At 49.6% G+C, this 24,025-nt stretch overlaps 1 protein-coding gene across 8 annotated transcripts in view; it reads right to left on the bottom strand.

Moving 5' to 3' along the window:
* SLIT1 (slit guidance ligand 1) overlaps nucleotides 1-24,025 on the bottom strand; it is a 201,061-nt gene that overhangs the window by 14,102 nt on the left and 162,934 nt on the right. For all 8 annotated transcript variants that reach the window (XM_058436133.1, XM_058436132.1, XM_032135329.2 and 5 more), the window contains 8 exons: nucleotides 22,153-22,224; nucleotides 19,260-19,331; nucleotides 18,410-18,481; nucleotides 8,913-9,076; nucleotides 6,650-6,774; nucleotides 6,265-6,362; nucleotides 1,676-1,815; nucleotides 1,398-1,491 (listed from right to left, as the gene is read on the bottom strand). In XM_058436133.1, coding sequence (XP_058292116.1) covers nucleotides 1,398-1,491; nucleotides 1,676-1,815; nucleotides 6,265-6,362; nucleotides 6,650-6,774; nucleotides 8,913-9,076; nucleotides 18,410-18,481; nucleotides 19,260-19,331; nucleotides 22,153-22,224 — 837 coding nt within the window. The remainder of the gene's footprint in view (nucleotides 1-1,397; nucleotides 1,492-1,675; nucleotides 1,816-6,264; nucleotides 6,363-6,649; nucleotides 6,775-8,912; nucleotides 9,077-18,409; nucleotides 18,482-19,259; nucleotides 19,332-22,152; nucleotides 22,225-24,025) is intronic.

Below are 24,025 nucleotides of genomic sequence, written 5' to 3'. Positions count from 1 at the left end.
CACACACACGCACACACATGCACGTGCACGCACACACACGCATGCACACACACACGCACGCACACACGCATGCACGCACACACACGCACACACATGCACACACACACACACGCACGCACACACACATTCGAAACCAGATTCATACAATACTGATTATCCTTATTATATAAGATGGCATGTTGCTCTCTGATACTTTGTTTCATCTTTTAATGTTAATCTTGACATTAATATTAAACAGGGGCTGGGGCTCCCTTTATATCCAACTGATCACAATCTACTAATGAGTCTGGAGTTACAGTCTGAAAAATGTTACAGTAGCTAAGCCACCACTTATTCATTCATTTAATGACTATATATTGGATATATATATCTTGAGTTCCAGGTAATGCCAGGGACAGCTGAACATGTCAGTTCCATCTTTCCACCAGGACAGGCAGTTGAGAGATCATGCACTCAACACTCCACTGTGTGCCACAGCCCTGGGTCAGAAGCTAAGCACAATGCTTGCCCTTCGTGATTGAGGGTCTGTGCTAGCAGCTCCAGGCTGGACAACGTGCAGTCCTTCCTTATCTCAGACTCCATCTGAGTCGCTGGGCTTGAGTCCCTCAGCCACAAGCCCCAGGAAGCTCTGCCCTGACCACCGCTTGCTGGCCTGACTGGTGGAATGGGGAGGTCCCAGAAATAAGACTATGTTTGCACAACTGCAGTTGGAAGCATTATTTTAAAAATGTGTGACCTTCACAAAGCAGTCTTCAAGTAACAAACACTTTCACATGTGCCAATAACAACCATGATGAAAATACAGACCAACAACTTTTACCCAAACCTCCTGGGACCAGATAGGTTTTGGAATTCAACACTTTTTAGATTTTGGTAAGGTCAGACAATGCATATTATACAACCTGCTGGTAGGAGCTGAGGCAGCCCCGTAATCAGACTTATTCACATTTCTGCCACAAAATCTACATATATTCACATTACATGGGATGAATAACAACAAAAAGCAATCTCACACCAGTGCAGGGCAGCTTTTATTGCCAAATACATCCACGTCAGATCAGCTTTGGCCATGAGATGGGATGCTTTCCCGAGTTTTGTGGATTTTGTAATTGGCGATAAGAAACGTTGCTCCCAGTTTACAGATGAGAAAACAAGCTCAGAGCAGGCAAGCGACACGTTCAGGGTCATGCTGCAAACCCAGGTCTCTGTGGCCACAAAGCTGTGCACATCACCCCTCCACCCACAACCCTGCATGGATTCTCAGGAACCCTGTAGAGCTGAGACCAAACCCAATGGACAAATGAGGAAACGAGGGTGGGGCACGGAGCCCAGACTGGAATTTAGTCTGACTCAGGCGCCTGAGCTCCTCCCCGGCCCTGGAAAGCGGCAACACTGACCTGGGCCCATCCGGGGTGCCCACACACTGGGCCTCGTGTTGACACGGGTTCAGATCCGGAGAGCACAAGTCCACCAGCTGCTCACAGGCCTTTCCTGGGGAAAGAACGAGCAAGGGGCAGGAGAGAAGCTGCTCTCCTGTGCTCTGCCGGGCAGCCAGACCCACAGAGATCCTCCTGCAGACACTGACGCAGGGACCCCCTTCCACTCCCAGGCATGGGGGCTCAGGGCTGTCTCTGTGCCCCACCTCCCCCAGACACTGCTGCCCTGACGCGCTTACCCTCATACTGCAGGGGGCACTGGCAGGTGTAGTTGCCCACACCGTCCACACAGACGCCCCCATTGGCACAGGCGTGATCCACACAGTCATCTGTGTTCACCCCACAGGTTGGTCCTTCAAAGCCGGTGGGACAGGAGCACCTGTGCGGGGAAGGGGAGGATGGAGAGACAGCCCTCCTGGAACACTGGTGGAAGCCTGTGGCTGCCGGTCAATATCACCATTCCACAGAGTTAGGGTCCCTACTCCCGGCCAGGCCCTTGCCAGATGCTGGGTAGGGTGAGAGGTGACCAAGACTGACCCTGCCCTCATGGGATTCACTCACAGTCTAGTGGGGAGGCTTAGAGGAGATGGATGGCGAGGGGAGAGGTAGTGAGGACCAGGATGGTGTAAGCACTGAAGCCAGGGAGCGGGCACAGAGGGGCAGGAGACACCTGGCTCGTCCTTGGCACAGAGTGATAAGGGCAGGCTTCCTGGAGGAGGTGATGAATTAACCAAGGACCTTGACAAGGGAGAGCGGGATTGGGAGGAAGGTGACTGGGACAGAGGTGTGCGTAAAAGCCTGGAGTGGCTGGGCACGGTGGCTCATGCCTGTAATCCCAGCACTTTGGGAGGCCAAGGCAGGTGGATCACCTGAGGTTAGGAGTTGGAGACCAGCCTGGCCAACGTGGGGAAACTCTGCCTCTACTAAAATACAAAAATTAGCTGGGCATAGTGGCATGTGCCTGTAATCCCAACTACTCGGGAGGCTGAGGCAGGAGAATCGCTTGAACCTGTGAGGCGGAGGTTATAATGAGCCAAGATCATGCCACTGCACTCCAGCCTGGGTGACACACTAAGACTCTCTCTCAAAAAAAAAAAAAAAAAAAAACAAAAAGCCTGGAGTGGAAGGGAACCCCACAGCCTGTCTTTTGTAGGGGCCCTGCCCATCCACACAGTCCAATACTTCAGGAGCACAGACTTCAGGCACGGTGAGCAAAGGGCTGCGGTGAGCAGGAGCCTGGTCATGAGGGGCCCTGGGGATCAGTGACTTTCAAACCAAGATACACCTTCCCCTGGGGCACCCAAGGTTTTCCAAAGGGTGTGTGGATCAGAGAGAGGTCCAAGAAATTAATTTCCAGATCTTCAAATATCTGCATGAGCTCTTCCCTAAATTGACCCAGCTCAGAACTCTAAAAAGGTGGTATCTGTCCCAGCCCCAGCCCTTACAGACTTGGGGGTGATGGGACAAGCCCTCCAGGTAGAAAGGTGGGTATGCTTCCAGGCGCCAGATAAACGGGCAGTTAGGAGTCCTGATGTTTAGAAAGTGAATGAATATATGCAATCTAAGTCAAGAGGTTTCCAGTTCTGTGCACTGGAAGTAATTGAAGGAAGGCCTCATAGAACTGTCAGCTGATAGAACATTAAAAATAATCTTGATGACAGGTCACTGTGGAGATTTGGCATATAAACTGGGAGGGCTTTCAAAGAATTAAGTGACATGGCTATAATAAAAGTCCTAATCTCACCAGCTTATTTACATGAACAAACTTCCCCAGCATTTATATCTATAAAAACAAAACAGGAAAAGATCAACCGCTGTGTCCTCTCTCATTCTGCAACATTCACCCATAAACCAACTGAGAGAAGAAAAGAACAAAAAAGCACCCATCCATCTCATTAAGAGAGATACAGTCTAATAAAATGTTCCTTCTATGTGTAATAAGTTTCAATCCAATTCTATAATACAGTTATGTTGTTTCGAATTATTGTAGGGCTAACTTGCTGCAAAAGAAACTTTAAATCAGAGGCTTATGGTGATGAGAAAGAAGAAAAAAAACTTTAAGTTTTAACTTACGTGTACCCATGTTGGGGACAGAGACGTATGGCAGAGTACTCAAGAAAAGAGTCTAGCATAAAAATATATTTGGTTAGAAAAAAAAGACAGGAGGGTAAGGAGTAAAATGGAAATACTAGTTAGAGGAGAAAAAAGAACAAGGTAAAATGTTTAACTGTTAAAGAAGAACTTGTTCGTGTCATTTTAAAATGGTGTCCAATTGGCCGCATGGGGTGGCGCATGCCTGTAATCCCAGCACTTTGGGAGGCCAAGGTGGGTGGATCCCTTGAGGTCAGGAGTTTGAGACCAGCCTGGCCAACATGGTGAAACCCCGTCTCTACTAAAAAATACAAAAATTAGCCGGGTGTGGTGGTGCATGCCTGTAGTCCCAGCTACTCGGGAGGCTGAGGCAGGAGAATTGCTTGAACCCAGGAGGCAGAGGTTGCAGTGAGTCGAGATCTCGCCACTGCACTCCAGCCTGGGTGACAGAGTGAGACTCTGTCTCAAAAAAAAAAAAAGTGTCAAAATGATATGCTGTTTAGATTGCATTGGAGAATGATAAAAGAGTGATTTAATGTCATATTTTTAAAACTTAATTTATTTTTTGATTTTAGAGACAGTTTCACTGTGTTGCCCAGACTGGAGTGCAGTGGTGTGATCACAGCTCACTGCAGCCTCAACTTCCTGAGCTCAAGCGATCCTCCCTCCTCAGCCTCCTGAGAAGCTGGGACTACAGGCATTCACCATTACACCTGGTTAATTTTTAATTGTCTGTAGAGATGGGTTTTGCCATGGGGATTTTGCCATGTTGCCCAGGCTGGTCTCCAACTACTGGTCTTAAGGGCCTTCCACCTTAGCCTCCCAACTAAAGCGATAGTTTTATTCTTAAATGTTAATAATATTTACAATATCTGGAAAATTACCTCCTTTGCAATGAAAAACTTACAATGAAAATTTTAGCTGTCAATCTAAGGATGTGTGAGGGAGTGTATAGTTTTTAGAATGTATCTGGGGAGACTGTGAGTAAAAAGAATTCAAATCACCACTGCAGGAAATGGTCTGTGGTTAAATGTTTTCCCTGAAGGCTGGAGGGGACCAGCAGCAGGGTTTTAAGCTGGGGTGACAGGGTCAGCTTCGCATTTCAGAAAGTGGCCTGTGGTACGAGCTGGGGCAGGGTAGTGGGAGTGGGCGCAGGTCAGGGGATAACAGGCGCCCCAGAGAGCCTCGAGGTTGAGGGGTAACTTGTGGAGGCACCCCTTTTCCACCTGGAGAGCCCACTCCCCCAGCCCCCAGTCTGTAAGGCAGTGAGGTGAGGGGGCTGCTCCATCTCCACATCTCAGGGTGAAGGGGGTGTCCTTTCAGCCCCCAGCTGAGGCGTCTCAGGAATGAGGAGGGCACGCCCAGGGAGCTGCTCACCAAAGCCCCGAGGAGGCTGGGTGCAGAGTGTAAGGACGCCGTTTCCAAGGCAACCAGGGGAAGAAAGGCCATTTAGTGATTCATTTTTACATGTGGTAATTTGAGTATGCAGAGGCAGGCTCAGCCATTTCTGCCCCCAGATTCAACATCATTTTCTGAAGAGCCAATGTATTGCGCCAGCAATTTATTTTCAGCAACTAAATACTATGTATTCCTCAGAAAAGCTCTGGGAGGGTGGGGCTCATTGGGCGGTCCTGGGGGGAGCAGCCAGTGGGAGGGCGCTTGCGTTGTGATGTCAGTTCTGGAAGGACTTAAGAGATGGGGTCATTAGGGCTGGCCCCTTCATTGAATAGCAGAAAATGGGCTGCTCAGGGCAGGGCCAGAGGGCTATCCCCTCCCACAGTGCCCAGTGTGACTCATGAGATGGGGGGACCCCAAAGAAAGCAAACAGGCCTTGGCTCCCACCTCTGGGCAGGCCTCACCCACCCAGTGGCAGCCCCAGCTGTGTCTCAAGGGCTCAGGGGCAGCTTGAGGAGGCTGGCCAGGGCCCTGCCTGCAGGCAGCACTGTCAGGAGCAGGCTCTTCGAGGGAGATTGGAGGCTTTGGGGTGAATGGAAATTTTCTTTTCTTTTTTTTTTTTGAGACAAAGTTTCGCTCTTGTTGCTCAGGCTGGAGTATAGTGGAATGATCTCGGCTCACTGCAACCTCTGCCTTCCGGTTTCAAGCGATTCTCCTGCCTCAGCCTCCCGAGCAGCTGGGATTACAGGCACCCACCACCATACCCAGCTAATTTTTGTATTTTTATTAGAGATGGGGTTTCACTATGTTGGCCAGGCTGGTCTCAAACTCCTGACCTCGTGATCTGCCCACCTCGGCCTCCCAAAGTGTTGGGATTACAGGCGTGAGCCACCGCGCCCGGCCTGAATGGAAATTTATAGGAATTTCAAACACCCCTGCTATGGTCCTTGGCACTGCACTGTATATGCTTTGGCCATGGATTCCCAGTGCCTTCAAAAAGGCCCCCATGGCACCTGGCAGGAGCAGAAAGAAGGCCTGGAGCAGGAGGCAGCAGAGCCCACTCCAAGCCCTGCTCAACCCTGGAGCTGGGCAGCTGTGTGGCTCAGGTATCCACTGGTCTCTCTGTGCTCCCACTGCATCTGGGCAAGGAAGGGCTTGGCCTGGTGGGCTTGGAGAGCCCTCTGGCTATGATTTGGAGTACATGCCTGCCCCCCATAGTGCACCTCCACCTCCCTACAGGGCACAGGAGGCCTGGGCCATCCCTGATGGAGAGGAGGGCCCTGAGGCACTGGTGCTGGGCCCATCAGCACTCACCAGGCTCCTGCCCCTCCAGGTAACTCACGTAAACGCGGCATCCTCGCCGTCCTGTGCATGGCAGGTGCCCCCGTTTTCACAGGGGCCACTGGAACAGCTGTCCAGGGACACCTCACAGTCTCGGCCCTGGGGGGAAAGTCAGTGATGGGGACCCCAGGGAGACCCAGGAGTTAGTATGAGCCAACAGCCAGCCAGACCCTCAGCAGCTCAGCCTCTCCCTGTCCCAAGAGTTACTTGTTTTCATTCATTCATTCGTCCACTTCATTCATTCATTCATTCATTCATATGTTAAGTCATTGATTACAGGTTTGCTCAAGCATCTGCTCTGAGTCAGGCAGTGCTCTGGGCCCTGGGGACAGCCCTGCAGTGCACACGAAGAGCCCTCCTCCTCCCCGGCCTCTGCCTCCACTCACCTTATAGCCGCTGGGGCAGGCGCACTTGTACACCTCAAGGGGGTCATTGTGGCAGGTGCCCTGGTTCTGGCACGGACTGGACAAGCAGGGATCACACTTGGCCTGGACAGCCAGCGTTGGGGAACCTGCAGCAAGGCGAGGGTGCTAGTGCAGGGGGAGGCGTGGGCAGCACAGGGCTGGGCACAGAGCCCCTCACCCCCGAGGAGCCCACCTCCAAGGAGCCATTTCCCCTCCTGATTTTTCCCCAGATCGTGCTCACACTCCCCTTGCACTGTCCACCTTTCCAGCCTCCAGACCCTTTTCTGTAAAATGGGGTTAATGACAGCCCCTCCCTCCAGGCTGGAAGGGCTAAAGCAGTGAATTCCAGTGTGCAAAGCATGCTTGGCAGGCAGGTGGGCGGGCACTGTGCACAGTGGCCATTAGGGCTGCACAATCCATGTAAGAAGGGTACAGTTGCTACCACCGAAGTTGGCCAACCCTTCCTCTTTCCCCTCATGCCCTTCTGAGGCAAGGACCTCAGCCTGACACCTGCTGACTAGGAGGACAGAAGGTGGTCACCTCGGCAGAGAGGAGACGGTGGCTTTGTGAGCATCGTGCCCAAGCTCGGCTCTGCAGGTTGGCCCTACCAGGGGGCAGGGGTTGTTCTCCTCCACGCCTGAGCCAGGGAGGACCATTTTCCCCCACCTCCCTGCTACAGCAGGCCCCTCCGGCATCTCCAGGATGCACTGGTTGTAGAAGTAACCAGAGGAGCCGACAGCCAGGCCACCTGGGACACCACCCGTAAGGGGCAGCAGGATCTCAGGAGACTAAATAGGAAGACCAGTGAACTCAGGCTTCCCCAGAAGATGCCTTCTAGAAGGGGTGGAATATTGCTCCTGCTGAAGAGGCATGAGCATGAACAGAAATAAAAACACTTTTCAGCAACGACTAGCACACATGACAGACTTCTGGGGTAGAGATAGGGCTCTGTTTCCTTTTTTTTCCTTTATTTCCCTTTATTTTTTTTTTTAGACAGGGTCTTACTCTGTCACCCAGGCTGCAATGCACTGGCGCAAACATGGCTCACTGCAGCTTCAACTTCCTGGGCTCAAGCAATCCTTCCATCTCCACCCAGTAGCTGGGACTACAGGCACACACCACCATGCCCAGCTAATTTTTAAAAATATTTTGTAGCGACAGGGTCTCTCCATGTTGCCCAGGCTGGTCTCGAACTCCTGGGCTCAAGCGACCCTCCCACTTCAGCCTCCTAGAGTGCTAGGATTACAGGTGTGAGCCACCACGCCCAGCTGGGGTTCTGTTTCTTGATCCAGGTGCAGGTTACCTGGATGAGTGCAGTTTGTGAAACTTCAGCAACCTATTCACTCATGATCTGTGTACTTCAATGTGTGTGTTCTCTTTCAATACAAATAATAAAACAAAACAAAACCCCTTCTCACCAGCACCAATCCCACCCCATTAAATAAACGCAGAGCAAAGGTTTCAGCATAAATTGATTTGCTCCCAACAGCCAAGCCAGATCAGGCCCCTCTGAGCCGTTACGGCTGTGACAGCATCCTGCACGCAGGGTGGCCCACGGCCTCCTCATTAACCTACAGCTGTCAGCTTCATTTCCGACGGTGGCCTCTGAGCTTGCAGAGGGCAGGGGCCGTGCTCCACGGCCTCCAGTGTCCTCCCCCTGCTGTACCCCTGCACATAAAGCCCGGCCCCGGCGGCCACTCAGCCACCCGTCTGTGCTCAGCAGGGCTTCTGGGGCTTGAGCCGTCCGTCACTCAATCCCTCAATGAGTATTTACAAATGCCCACAGTGGAGGGTCCCGGGGCAAAGCCGGAACCAGCCTCCAGTGACACTCCAGCTGTGTATTTCTGTAAATGTCAGGAGAGTGACTGCTGGGTCCCCTGCTCCACCAGGGACTGAGAGAGGTCTAAGTTAACTGCTGAACACAATTCCTACCAAAGGGAGGTCTGAGCGCACACCCTGCTGCGAGGCTTGGAGCTTCCAGAAACACTGCTGCTATTTTTATTTTCCTTATGTAACCACAGGGAGGGATCACAGCCCTGATGGCCTGAGATTTTTCTGCCTGGCTCTTTTTGTCTATGATATGTCAGGATTGGAAGGCAGCCATCAAGCCGCAGGTGTCTTGTTCCTGTCCCCTGATCCCCCGCCCAGCGGTCACCACAGGGACGCAGGCATGTTAGGAAGGCCCTGCAGTGTTGGGCAAGTTCTGTGGGCCCCCAGCAGCAGGAGGCCACGCTCTCAGGCTCACCTTGGCATTCAAACTTCTTGGCAGGCGTGGTGAGGAGCAGCTTGCCCTCCATGTCCGGGGGCCCAGCACAGCGAGCAATCCCTGGTTCCTTGTAGCCAGTCTTCACCCAGCTGGACAGCCAGCGGAGGTGGCAGTCACAGTATAGGGGGTTGGCACCAATGGCCCTGAGCAGAAAGCAGAGAGAAGCAGGCATTACAGCTTCATGGGGTCCCTCGCCCACTGGGAACCTCGAGTCCCAGGCACTGCACCAGGGGCTGGCAAAAATCTTAGCCTCCATTTCATGAGCATTTACTGTGTAGTCAGTGCTGCTTTTTTTTTTTTTTTTTTCCTTTTTTTGAGATGGAGTGTCGCTCTGTCGCCCAGGCTGGAGTGCAGTGGCATAATATCAGCTCACTGCAACCTCTGCCTCCCAGGTTTAAGCAATTCTCCTGTCTCAGCCTCCCAAGTAGCTGGGATTACAAACACACGCCGCCATGCACAGCTAATTTTTGTATTTTTAGTAGAGACGGGGTTTCACCATATTGATCAGGCTGGTCTCGAACTCCTAAACTCAGGTTATCCACTCACCTCAGCCCCTCAAAGTGCTGGGATTACAGGCGTGAGCCACCGTGCCTGGCTGCCAGTGCTGTTTTAAGCACTGCATATGCATTGTCTCACTTAGTCATCACCACACGCTACTATTCTCATTTTACATGTGCAGAAACCGAGACTCAAAAAGGCTGAGGAATTTGCCTAAGATCACACAGAGAAACGGGAAGCTGTTGGGGCCATGCTGTTGGGGCCAGAGCCTACGAATGCACTGCCTCCAGTGTGCATGGGGAGAAAGCAACCCACATCGACTGCTGCAATGAGACAGCTGCTTTTCCTGTGTTTCTGCACTGAATCATCTCATCAGCCCCACTGTGCAAGTTTTCTCCTCTCCATCTCAAAGATGTGGGCACCGAGCCTCCCATGGAATAAGTAATTTCCCTGGGGTCACACAACTAGTGAAGGGCAGCCCCTGGATCCAGATGCACCGCTGTCTGCCTCCGAAGCCCATGCTCTTTTTTCTTTTCATTTTTAATTAAACAGAACACTTGAATGCATTCTCATTGTCAGCCACTTTCAAGCACTGCAGACAAAGCAAGTGTCTGCCCTGCACAACACTGTGAGATTAAATGCCGCCGAGTTGCACACTTTTTTAAAAACGGTTAATTTGATATTATGTGAATTTCACCTCAATTTTTTGAAGACACATTCCTGTGTTACTGATGGGGGTGCAAAATAGTAGAGCGCCTGTGGAGGGGAATTGTGTGACACTTATCATATGACTTATGCAGTTGCCTTCTGATCCAGCCATTGTTTCTGGGCGTTTACCTGTAGGCACACATAAAGACATCTGTGCAATGGCCCTATTTGTAATGGAAAGACTGGAAACCCCATGTTCACCAATGGGGAGTGGTTATATAAATTGTGATACATTCACATTACAAAAAACAAAAGTCTACACCCCACTGTCACTGCCCTCCACAAAAGGGCACACAGTCACAGGGTCACCATGCTCGGGTGTGTAGCCTTCCAGGCCTTTCCCACACATACACACATGGTTCCTCCTTAAAAATCACATCACTACTGAGGAGCTTACTCCTTGTCACCAAACAGCACATCTTGGGAATCTTCCTGGTCAGCATATAAGCATCTATCTCATTGTGTCCAACTGTTCCGCAATATCCCAGACTGGATATCCCATGGCACAGTGGACAGCGTCCCTGTTGCTGGACATTCTGGTTCTTTCCAACGGCAGTGAATACTCATACGTGCCTCTTTTTTTTTTTTTTTTTTTTTTTTTTGAGACAGGGTCTCACTCTGTGGCCCAGGCTGCAGTGCAGTGGTACGATCTCAGCTCACTGCAACCTCTGCTTCCCAGGTTCCAGTGATTCCTGTACCTTAGCCTCCTGAGTAGCTGGGATTATGGGTGTGCACTACCACACCAACCTAATTTTTTTTCTTTGTATTTTTAGTAGAGACGGGGGTGTTGCTGTGTTGGCCAGGCTGGTCTCAAACTCCTGGCCTCAAGTGATCGGTCCACCTCAGCCTCCAAAAGTGCTGAGATTACGGGTGTGAGCCACTGCGCCTGGCTCTTCTTTGTGTAGTGTATTTCTCTAGAACAGATGCCTAGAAGTAGGATTTGGGGGTCAGAGGAAGCACGTGTAATATGCTAATAGCCCGCCCCCACCTGCAAAGGTTGTATCCACTTACACTGGCCATTAGTACAAGGCCGGGCCTGCTCTCACGCCTGCACCAACATACTGCCAACCCCTTTGTTTCTTACCAATCTAATGGGCAAGCTCAGAATCTCTCCACCAAACCACATAAGAGACTTAGAGATGGACAAGACATGGATTTCAGGGTAGGAAAGAGCCAGAATTCTGGCTGGGTGCGGTAGCTCATTCCTGTAATCGCAACACTTTGGGAGGCCCAGGCAGGCAGATCACCTCAGGTCAGGAGTTCAAGACCAGCCTGGCCAAAATGGTGAAACCCCATCTCTACTAAAAGTACAAAAATTAGCCGGGCATGGTGGCACATGCCTGTAGTCCCAGCTACTTGGAAGTCTGAGGCAGGAGAATCACTTGAACCCGGGAGGGGGAGGTTGCAGTGAGCTGAGATCATGCTATGGCACTCCAGCCTGGGCGACAACACCAAAACTCAGTGGAGAAAGAAAAAGAAAAGAGAGAGAGAGGAAGGAAGGGAGGGAGGGAGGGAGGGAGCGAGGGAAGGAAAGGTGGGCCAGAGTTCTCTGACTCAGCAAATATGAACGCCTTATGCCTAAAGTTCATTGATATCAACATTATTTTGAAAATATAAGGCTAAATAACGTGAGTGAGAATGGGCACATTTTCTAAGTAACCAATGGATGCCCTGCCATTTTCCACCTGTTTCTGGGCAGGACAGAGGAAGCAGTTCCCCTTGAGACCCGTACAACCTGATTAAAGCAGCAGTGGCTCTGAACAGGAATTCCCCAAAATAGCTCAGCTGATGATTGGCATCTCATAAAGCAGGCTGAACAAGACCCGGACTCCGGCCCCCACGCAGCTGCCCCGTGCCTGGGCGACCTTGAGTGGCTCCCTTAGTATCTCTGGGGGTCACTTCATGTTTCAATAAAGAGCCTGCAACCTAGAGGGAGAAGGCAGACAAGCGCGCATGACCTCAAAGAGGTGCCGAGGGAACAACACAGCCCAGAAAAGAGCATGTGTTTCATTTTTTTCTTCCCTTATTTGCCGACAGCATCCAGCCTGGCTAATGGGATGGCTGATTTTTTTCTGAAGTTCCGGTGTGTTTAGAAAAACAAAGACTTTTTAAGATAACAGGAATTTAAAAATGGTGGTATATTTAAAATGTTTACACTCACCACATTAGTATTTTTATACTAACAAAAAGTGTGATGTCACATAAGTATGTTATTCAAAAGATAAATACACAATGTATTTAATAGTATTTTTTATAGCACATGATAAGGAGTGTGGCCTGGCAATGAGCCACAAGTTGAAAGATGATTGGGAATGCCTTATTTCAGTCCTGTAGCTCATTTGGCGAAAAATGCCAAAAAGATGAAATCTGAGGCCCTGTGATTGAGAGGGCCCACGGCGTGGCTTACGGTCCCTCCATAAATGTCAGCAAAGTGACACCTGAGATGTAAGAGGTGACTCCTTCCCCTCTCTCCATCACAAAAAAAATATGGGTACAGGCCAGGAGCGATGGCTCACGCCTGTAATCCCAGCACTGTGGGAGGCTGAGGCAGGTGGATCACCTGAGCTCAGGAGTTCGAGACCAGCCTGGCCAACATGGTGAAACCTTGTCTCTACTAAAAATACAAAAATTAGTTGGGCGTGGTGGCAGGCGCCTGTAATCCCAACCACTCCACTCGGGAGGCTGAGGCAGGAGAATCGCTTGAACCCAGGAGGCAGAGGTTGCAGTGAGCCGAGGTTGGGCCACTGTACTCCAGCCTGGGCAACTTGTGGCTCATTGCCACTCCAGCCGTCTCAAAAAACAAAACAAAAAACAAACAACAACAACAACAAAAAATATGGGTGCAAAGTCACATCTAAAGCTATTCAAAAATATGAATTCTGGATTGGCTCACACTTGCCTTTCCTTGTTTCTATACTGAATAGACTCTGAGCCACACCTGAATTCAACATTACAAGCTTTCATTTATCCAAAGGCTGGATTTTTGTGGCTGAGGATTGCTTTGCCCTCTCTTCGGTAGTACTTGTAGTTTGCATTCATCTGGGGACTATTTCTCTCGACGAAAACTCCTGTGAACTCAGTGGGGAGTGCAGAGCCAAGGCCCGACTGAGATGTATTTGGTGGTCAGGGGTTGGGGAGGCAGACACCGCAGCCAGGCCACGTCAATCCAAAAGGACTGTGGATTCAGGTTTATACCCCAGCCAAAGTATAAATAACCCTGTGTTGTTGATCTCTGGCATAATATGGAAATAGTTGAAACAGTAGCTATTTGATCTGTTCATGCCAAGGCCCTACCCAGCTCCTATTTGTGTAACCTGGACTGAAATAGCCTCCCCTGGCTGTCTCACGAGTCGCAGAACCATCCATCCCACTCCTAGGCGATCTATCTGTGCGCATTACTGTTTCCTGCTGCATTTGAGGGCAGAAACCACTAAATCCTCAGCTGTGTCAGGCACTAGCAGGCACCAGTCAATGTTTGGTGAATGAATGAATGCCTGTCTAAAAGCATGAGAAAAGCACAACATCTCAGTGCAAAGGAAATTAAAAAAGAAAAGAACCATCTATCATCCCATAAATGCAACTGATTTGATTTTAGTGTATTCCCTTCCATTTCCTGTGTATATGTTTGTACATCAGAGTGTACAGTCTACTTTATTCTAGGTTTTCATCAAATAATAAGGTATAGTGTTGGCCAGGCACGGTGGGTATGCCTGTAATCCCAGCACTTTGGGAGTCTGGGGCGGATGGATCACCTGAGGTCAGGAGTTTCAGACCAGCCTGGCCAACATGGCGAAACCCCATCTCTACTAAAAATACAAAACTTAGCCAGGTGTAGTGGCAGGTGCCTATAATCCCAGCTACTCAGGAGGCTGAGGCAGGAGAATTGGTTGAACCTGGGAGGCGGAGGTTGCAGTGAGCCGAGATCGCACCACTGCACTCCAGCCTGGGCGACAAGAGTGAAACTCCGTCTCTAAATAAATAAATAAATAAATAAATAAATAAATAAATAAATGTGTTGTCATTATCGTCATTATTAAGTACTTGCTATTCTGTCATATGGGCATGCCATAATTTACTTAATCCTTCCATATTTCCTTTCATGCCAAATTCTTAATGAACTTGGACATCTAGCTTTCCAGCCTACAGCAAATTAGAGGCAACAAAATGCCAGATTATAGCAATGAAGACAGACATTGGGGAACCCTAGCCTGGGACCTGGTGCAAAGTAGATATTTGCTGATGGCTGGCTGGATGGATGGAAGATGAGTTAACTGCAAAGTAAGTAGCAGCAGAGGATTGTGCAGGGCATTGAAGTCCAGCACAGTGAAGAGTGCTCACAATCATTACAGCATGTGTGAACCATGTGAGACCTTAGAAATCATCTTTGTGTAGGTGAGAAAAGAGGCCTCAAGAGAAGAATAAATTGTCTGAAAGCCCACTGCAAGTTGATGGCAGAAGAAGAACCTAAAGCCCCAAGTCCTGATTAGTCTAGAGTTCAAGGGTTTTAAATATGATGACTTCCCCTCTTCCACACACCCCTCTTCCACACTGTGAGTGGACAGGAGAGGCCCTGGCCAGAGTCAGATCAGGAGCAGGGCTTCTCAGTAACATCAGCACCTTTGGGAACCAGGAACACCGGATAGTAACTCCTGGCTAACCCTCAATTGTCACTTGTCATAGAGCCACGTGCGAGGGCCTCCCTTCAAGTTGCATACAGCTTTCACGAAGCCTGGAGTGAATGTAGTGGGTCTATGTCATCCTTTTACCATTCTTCAACTCCTTATAAGTGCTCAATAATTCTTTCTGGAAGAGTTGCAGCTCTTGAGTGCAGAGGCAACAACCGATGTATGTGTGTACATGACATATATCCCATCAATACTGCACGTGCATATGTGCACACACATGAATATAAGTATACACACATCTTCCAGGCTGTTGCCTATTTCCATCTTAAACCCTGGGTATAAAGGGCAGAGTTTATCCACAAGCTTTCTTGATAACAACTGAAGGTTTCTTTCACACAGATGCTGTTTCGTAGAGAAATTAAGCTTAGGTCCAATTAATAAACACATCTAATCAGTAAAACTGATGCCATTTTCTGCAAGTACTGCTAACCTGATCTTTACTTATTGGTTTATTTCTTATAAACTAGATCTGGCTTCTTGCCTGATATCACTGTTCTCCTAAAGAAAGTCTTAATTTATAGATGGGTATAGGCTCAAAATTTGTTTTTGCAGCTTTGGTTTTTTTTGGTTTGCTTAAAACATATGTTGTTTGTTCACTTCTCATTTGAAAAACAAAACCTGTAGATTTTGAGCTGGAGACGAGATGTACTCGGATGTTATTCCGTTCTCATGAGGAAGGAGAAAAGGTAGCCAACTGCACATCTGCACAGTTAAACCCGAGTAGAAGAGATACATTAAGGAGGGATGCAAAGGTGTAAAATGTAGACTAGATGCTGGAAAGGCTAAGGTGGACAGTGAAAGTGGACACTTGGCTATGCCCAGGTGTATGCAACAAAAGCTATGTGGTCCCAGGGTAGCAGCAGCCCCTGGTGCCCAGCAGAGACAAGGACAAATGCACTCTGGAGAGGAGCATCTCCAACTTAGCTCTTCAGAATTCCTAAAGACATGTCAGCAAAAATGAGCGTGCAACCAAAAATTACCCAACACAGATGGAAACAAGCCCCTGTGAATTCAAGTCAGGAGGAACAATAAACAACACTGTCCCAACCTGGCCTATGTCCAGAGGCACCACCTCCATCAGGGCTCACTCCTGCCTCCTCCCATCCCACTCACCCTCTGTATGTCACCATGGGCTTTCCAGGAGTTTCCTGAAACTCAATTCCCCACAATTCCCTTTCTATATACAATGAAGTGCAAACTCCTTAGCAGGCACAAGTGGTCCTTCACAACAGAATTCCAATGTCCCTTTCCAGATTAATCTCTTCCCACCCCACATTCCTTCCCCAACCAAACACCCTTTATCCTATGCTGGACAACGCAGCATCCTTGAACATCCCACTTTTTCGTGTTCATGCCTTTGCACGTGCTGTTCGCTCTTCCTAGAATGCCCTTCTTCACTTTCTCCAACTGGCCAACTCCTAGTTCCTTTCCAATGACAGCATAAATGGTACCTCCTCTGTGAAGCCCCTTGGACTTGCCCAGAGTTAGTCACTGCTTCCTTTGAATTCTCTTTATAAGATCCCAAATGGTCACAGTGGGCAGAAACCTTGTGTTAGTAAATTCTTCAGCACTAGAGTCACTCTGGGTGTAATAAATACACCCAGGATGTCTTTATTAAGGCAATAGAGTAAAGAATAAATAAAGAGCTTTGGAATCAGACACACCTAAATTCAAATCCTAGGGAAGCTGCCTAATTTTTAGAACCTAGGACTGTAAAATGGAAATAATAAATCAAATCCTATCACCTGGGGCAGAACCCCTTACCCCTCCCACTTCCATGGCAGACATTACAAATCAATCACAGCACCCCTCCCACTGAGTCCACGTCCAGCCCTGGAATCTTCAGTGCGGTCCTCAAGACAGTTCCTGCCAATCATGTGGAGCTGGCACGTAACATAAAACTCACTTCCCAGTTCAATCATGGGATAATCAAGACCTTGTAGATGAGGCACAGAGTATAGTATTTGACTCAGGCAGACCCTCAAAGGGCAACACCTATTACTATTTTATCTCCTGAAGTCTAAGATTGTTTGATGCACCGCTGATTTAACATGCTTTCTGAAGGGTGGGGAACATTACCATATTAAATATACACTCTGGTTTTAGAGTTTAAAATGCAGAAAAGGTGAGTATTAGAGAAAACCTAGCGAGACTGATGAGTGAATGAACTTCAAGAAGAGTGGCTGGGGGCCCCAAAAGGCTCTCCAACCTGGGTATGCCTGCCCACCAGGCCCTTTTGGGGCTTGAGGATGGGACTGAGAGCAAAAGGAGACAGTTGCACCTGAGGTCCCAGGCAGAGTCCATGTGGCCACAGTTCTCCTATCCTGCCTCGGCCGGTAGTGCCAAGAAATGCCAGGAGAGAATGTGCCTGCTCAGTGCCCAGCCCAACCTCCAGAATTAGGTGGCCCTGCCACAGCCCAGTGCTTCTTGATTTCGTCTGTTTTTTATATGGCAAAATACATATATCACATGAAATTTGCCACTTTCAACATTTTAAGTGTACAATTCAGTTACACTGATTGTATTCACAGTGTTGTACAATATCACCACTACTTATTTCCAAAACATTTTCATCACCCCAAAAGAACTGTGTGCTCATTAAACACCAACTCCCCATGGCCCCTGCCTCCAGCTCCTGGCATCCACCATTCTACTTTTTGTCTCTATGAATTTGACTGTTCTAGGTACCTCATATATATGGAATCATACAATATTCGTCCTCTTGTGTCTGGCTTATTTCACCTAACATAATGCCTTCAAGATTCATCCATGTTGTAGCATGCATCAGAACTTCATCATTTTTATGGCCAATACCCCATTGTATGTATGTAGTACGTTTTGTTTATCATCTGTGGACATAGGCTGTTTCTAGTTCGGGGTTATTGTGTATAATGCTGCAGTGAACATTGGTGTACACACATCTGTTTGAGTCCCTGCTTTCCATTCTTTTGGATATACCTCTTAGAGTGGATTGCTGGGTTATATGGTAATCCTATGTTGAGATTTTTGAGGAATCAAGCCCACTGCTTTTAAGGAATTCTCATAGCACTGCTAGCTAAATGGTTTTGGAAGTAATTCTACATTGAATTACAGCACCTATTGGAGGCAGTACATTTCCAGAGCTCATCCCCCACTGTGTGAAGTCAGAGGCACAGTACGAGTGGAGCGCTTAAGAGCACTGGCCTAGGAGTTAGAAACCCCACCACCCCGCAGCTGTGCAGCTTCAGGCAAGCATCCCACTTTTTCTCCATCCATTTCCTGGTGTGAAAGATGAGAACCACAGTACCTATGTTGTAGGATAACTGTGAGGCGCACATTAACTGAGGCAGGCAAAGTGCACAGCAATCGATCAATGGTCATGACAACCTTCACTACTGCTTGCGAGCAACTGTTCTTCTACTCTATTGCTGTGGCTGATGAACCACTGGACATACAAGAGTCTCAGAAAGTGCACTTGGAAAGTTCACAAGCTTAATTTCAGGGTAAAAGCAACAAATTCTGATAATCTCAGGAGGTGGGGTCTTCTCAGAAACCAAGTCCTGTTGAAATCCAAAGAGGCCCAGAGAAAGGGGCTAGAGTACTCACAGGTGAGACAGGGAGGTCACATCTGCAAAGATGCCCTCTTGGAGGGTGGAGATGTCATTGCCGTGGAGAGACCTGAGAAGAGAAGAGAAGAGGCTGCTGGTGCCTTATCCAGGGACAGAGATGGGAGACCTGCTGGAGGGAGAGGCCCAGCCCTCTGCAGAGAGGGGACAGGCCATGCCTTCCCTCTAGGCCTCTCAGTGACCCGAAGGAGATGGCCCCCAGCTCAGCTGGCCACAGAGAAGAAACCCTCCAGGCGGACCGCCCTGTCCCCAAGCCCTTTGGAGGACTGAAATACTGCGTTTATATTAGAAACAGGACCTGTGCACCCAGAGCCCTCCCTCTTTTAGCAGAGGAGCCTAAGGGAGAGGTGCTTCTTCTTAGGAAGTTAAGAAGGCCAGCCACAGGTTAGGGCTGGGAGAATGTCACCTTGCCCCTGGTGGGCTGAGTGAGGCCATCATAATGGACGGACGGAGGGCTTTGATCCCAGGGCAAAAACCTGACAGTGAGAACTTGTAGAAGAGGTTCACAAATCTCTTGCAAACAAACATTTTTAAATCTGAACAGAAGTCTCACATGCAAATGAAGGGCCACCTTATTTTGGATGTCCCCCCCGCTACCACCACAAACTCATCTTGGGGGTGACAGCAACCCCCATTTCTCAGATCATTTCCCATGCACGCCCCAGCTTCTTGGGAATGAGAGTATCAACAGGGGCTTAAGTGACAGTGCTCTGGACTCCACCATGGCACAGCGTGGGCCCTAGACATGGGAACATTTCTGCCCACCAGGGGGGTGGCAGGACCCTCAGTGGGGTGGATTTCCTGGCGGGATGGCGAGTGAGGAGACTCACAGCAGGCGCAGGGAGCAGAGTCCCTGGAAGGCCAGAGGCGGGATGCACTGCAGGGCATTGTAGCTGAGGATCCTGTGGAGGAAGGAGACGGAGGAAGGGCACTGTGTTAGCGCCTGGCCCCTGTGGGCACAGCCGCCACCCAGGACGTGGAGGTCCCTCTCACCCAGCAGCCTCCTCTGGCTCTGTGAGGGGAGGCAGAGCAGCCAGCAAGTGCATGGGCTGGGCTGTGCCTTAAGAAGCTGGTGGTCTTGGGCATGCCCCCTAATCCCCTTCTGCCTCAATCAGTTCCCTCGACTGTAAAATAGGGACAAAAATAATGCCAACTCCGCAGGGCTGACCTGGAGGCGAAATCCAGGTAAAGCGCTTAGCACCATGCCTGGCTCCAGGAAATCCTCAACAAAGGAGAGTTGCTGTTGTTATGATTGAGAACATTCCCTAAGGGGCTGCCCCAGCAAGGTGTGTAGGCGAGTTCCCTATGAAGGTGACACCTGACCAGGACCTGCCTGCGGGGAGCTCACCGTCTCAGCCGACCACTTCCAGGGTGGACAGGCAAAGTCATCTACAATAATTTACTATTGAAAAGCTGTGACAGTGAGGAAGGTGCTGTCACTACTCCCATCTTATAGATGAGGAGACTGAGGCCTTGAGAGGTGAAAAAACGTCTCCAGGGTCACATTATTAAGTCGTTAAGAAGGGGCTGGATGCGGTGGCTCACTCCTGTAATCCCAGCACTTTGGGAGGCTGAGGTGGGTGGATCACCTGTGGTCAGGAGTTTGAGAACAGCCTGACCAACATGGCAAAACCCTGTCTCTCCTAAAAATACAAATATTAGCCAGGCATGGAGGTACACGCCTATAATCCCAGCTACTTGAGAGGCTGAGGCAGGGGAATCACTTGAATCTGGGAGGCAGAGGTTGCAGTGAGCCAAAATCACGCCACTGCACTCCAGCCTAGGCGACAGAGTGAGATTCCATCTCAAAAAAAAAAAAAAAAAAGTTATTAAGAAGGGATTTTCATTACAGCTTTCAGTTTCCAGAGACCACAGGCTAAGCCACTGTCCCAAAATGCTTCCAAGTAATTGAATCCATCCAGGGCAGACAGGGAAATCACACTTGCAATAGCGCCATGCTGGAAACAGTCCCCCGTGTTCCCCGATAGATGACTGGATGAGCAAACTGTGGCACATCCACACCTGTACAGTAGAACATGGCTCAGCAATGAAAAAGAGCTACTGGCACATGCAACACCACACCACGGGTGAATCTCAAAATAATCATGCTGGGCGCAGAAGCCAAGCAAAAACGACTTTCTCCATTTGTATGTAAAACCCTAGAAAATGCAAACTAACCTATAGTGACAGCAAGCAGACCAGTTGTTGCCTGGGTCTCGGAGCTGGGAGAGGCAGGAGTAGGGATTATCAAGAATAGCACTCTTTTTCTTTCTTTCTTTCTTTTTTCTTTTTCTTTTTCTTTTTTTTTTTTTTTTTTTTTTTGAGACAAGGTCTAGCACTGTCACCCAGGATGGAGTGCAGGGGTGTGATCTTGGCTCGCTGCAACCTCTGCCTCCCAGGCTCAAACCATCCTCCCACCTCAGCCTCCCAAGTAACTGGGACCACAGATGTGCACCACCACACCTGACTAATTTTTGTATTTTGTATTTTGGCTTGGGCCCACATCCAGCTCCTGGAGAATGGCTGGGCCAGGACCCCTTCCTTTTTTGGGTACTGGCTCTACTGTTCTATCTGTAAAATGAGGTGTTGGAAGGTGAATGAAATACTTTTACACACCAGGCAAATATAAGGGACACTCGGTAATATGTTCTGATCAATTGCTTGGAATACAATTAAAGCCAGCATTTAAATATCTTAGAACATGGCCACAAAAAATGTTCAGAGGGTCACCGTTCACAACAATCCAAACTGGAAACAACCCCAATATCCATCAAGACTAGAATGGATGAGGAAAGTGTGGCCTGTTCCTCCAAAGGAACATTACCTAGCAATGAGAATGAACAGACCACAGCCGCCACGGTGGCATGAATGGATCTCACAGACAATGCTAAGCAAGAGAAGCCAGATACAAAAGACTATCGCCCATATGATTCCACTTGAACAAGGTTAAAAATTGACAAAATTAGACTATATTATTTAGAAATGCATATGTAGATGGTAATGCTGTAAAGAAAATAAACGAAATGATCCTCATAAAGTCAGGACAGCAGCTGCCTCCGGGTAGGGGAGGAGAGAGCAACAAGGATCAGGAAGGGACAAGGTGCTAGCACTGTTCTATTTTTTTTTTTTTTTTTTTCTGAGACAGAGTCTCACTCTGTCACCCAGGCTGGAGTGCAATGGCACGATCTTGGCTCACTGCAACCTCCGCCTCCCAGGTTCACGCGATTCTCCTGCCTCAGCCTCATGAGTAGCTGGGAATACAGGCACCTGCCACCCAGCCCAACTAATTTTTGTATTTTTGGTAGAGATGGGGTTTCACCATGTTGGTCAGAGTGGTCTTGAATTCCTGACCTCACATGATTGACCTGCCTCTGCTTCCCAAAGTGCTGGGATTACAGGCGTGAGCCACCGCGCCTGGCCGAGTGTCCTTAATTTTTGGCTTGGTATCTATACGTGTGCTAGCTTTATGATTATTTGTGAAACTGTACATTTATTTTTTTGCACTATTTACTTTTTGCATTATTATTTTCCATATCTACCATATGTTGTATTTCACAATGAATGTTTTTTGAAAGTCTTTTAGGCTCTCAGGCCTGGCACCCTCTCCAGAGGGCAAGCCGTCTGCAGGTGAGGGATCTGGGAGCAACAAGCACAGGCTGGGGCTTGGGAATGACTCACAGCCATCGCCCCGGGGCCCCCCACCCCAGCCCTGCTGGGACTCACAGAGTGGTCAGCTGGCTCATGTTGGTGAAGGAAGAATCGCTTAAGGAACTGATCTTGTTGTTGCTCAGGTCCCTGGAAAAGGCAAAGGCATCATGGTTTAGAAAGAACTCACTCAGCCCTGGCTCACATTCACCGGCTTCTTCCCCTCCCTCACTCTGCCCAGGGCCATTCCCCAGCCAGGCTGGCCAGGGGTGGAGAGGAGCCCTGGTGCACAGCCTCGGGTCTCAGTGCTTGCTTAGCTACAGCCCTGCACTGCTCCCTCAACTCCCTCAGGTACCAGGGCTTGGCATCTCCATTTCCTGACCCTCACCCCCACCCCTCTGCAAGCAGAGCCTGGCTCTGCCCCTTTTTACCATGGGAACACTCCCACCAGGGTGTTGGTAGCCTCCCGACCAGATCCAGCACTCTCTCCTTTTTCTCCTTCCAGCACCTTAGGTGGGCTGGTTCAGAAGCCCTCCCTACGAGGCAGTCCTATGAGGGAGACGGCAGCCCCGTTTGACAAAGACCCAGAGTCTCAGAGGGATCTGTGACTCTTGAAGGGTCACCAGCTGGTCAGAGGCAGAGCCAGATTCAACGCCCCTCCACTGGCCACAAGCCCAGGTTGCTGCCGTGGCCTATCCAAGTCACCTGTGGCATCTGACACAACTGACCACCCTTCTCCTCTTCTCAAAACTCCCACCACCTGCTTTCCTCCACTCCCGACTATCTTTGGGGGCCTTTGGCTGTGACTCCTCAGTCTCTGGTAGAAGCTTCCTTCGTACTCAGCCCAGAGGCATGGGGATCGCTAAACCCCATCTGTACCGTTTAGTCCAATCTGGGTGCCCTCGGGGAAGCCCCTGTGCTGACAGCGCCCCTCCCCATGGCCCCAGGCTATCCTTTCATGAACTCTCCTCCTGATGCCCACAGATACTCAAACTCCATCAGCATCTTGTGCTCCCTACCATGCCCCATCTCCCAGAGCCCAGCTCCATAATGCTGCCTGCCCACACGTCTGCCCTCTCGTCCCACCCATCTGATCCGCCCCTGGATGGTGGCCCTGGTCACCTCTCGTGCCGTGCCCTCCTCCTGAGCCAGCGTCCTCTCTCTCTGGCTCCTGCCTGGGATTCTGACCTCATCTCTCACCCACTGCTTTGCCCTTTTTGATCCATCTGCCATGAGGGTGGCACCAGAGCAATCTCTCTATGACACAAAGCTGATGAGGCCACTTCCCCACCGAAACCCCACAGTGGCACCCACGTGCCTAGCACGTGGACTCCAGGCCCTCTAGCTGGCCACCTGTCGGCACTCCTGGGTCTGGCCCCTGCCCCTCCCTCCCGCTGCTCCCTGCTCCGCAGGCTTCCCAGGCTTAGGATTCACTAAGCTTCTTGAAGTTCTCTGAGCAGACTACACTCTGTGGCCCCAGACAGCTTATTCCCTCTGCCCACCAATGAACTCCAACTCGTGTTCCAAGATGCCCTCCTCCCAAGCCGCCTCCCTGAGTAGATCACATCCTCCTTGAGCCATAGCCCTAATCAGCATTGACCTCTGTTGGAACCCTTAACACCCACACGACTTTATGCGCTCCCTCCCCTCCCCTGCATTCTCCCTAAACCATGACATTCTGGAGAGGTGGCCATGACTTCGGGGCCTTCACATCTGCCCGCTTCATGCGCTGTCAGCTCAGGAAACATTTAGAAAATGCAATGATGTGCCCTGCCTTCATCTTCTCCTCCTGAACGTTCCTCTAATCTAATTCCAAATCATTCCACTGTCTTTGGAGATATATTTAAGTGCTCTACTGAATGTTCAACACACTTTGTGGTCCTTCCCTGTGATGAGGAGGTGGTGGTACTTCAGCTCCCAAGAGGCAGTTTCACGGGCTCAAAGCACTCTG

This window comes from Hylobates moloch, unplaced genomic scaffold (genome assembly GCF_009828535.3).
Source record: "Hylobates moloch isolate HMO894 unplaced genomic scaffold, HMol_V3 SCAFFOLD_3, whole genome shotgun sequence".
Taxonomy (NCBI): Eukaryota; Metazoa; Chordata; class Mammalia; order Primates; family Hylobatidae; genus Hylobates; species Hylobates moloch.
Note: the sequence above shows the minus strand (reverse complement) of the source record. Positions and strands in the feature narration are given on the sequence as shown.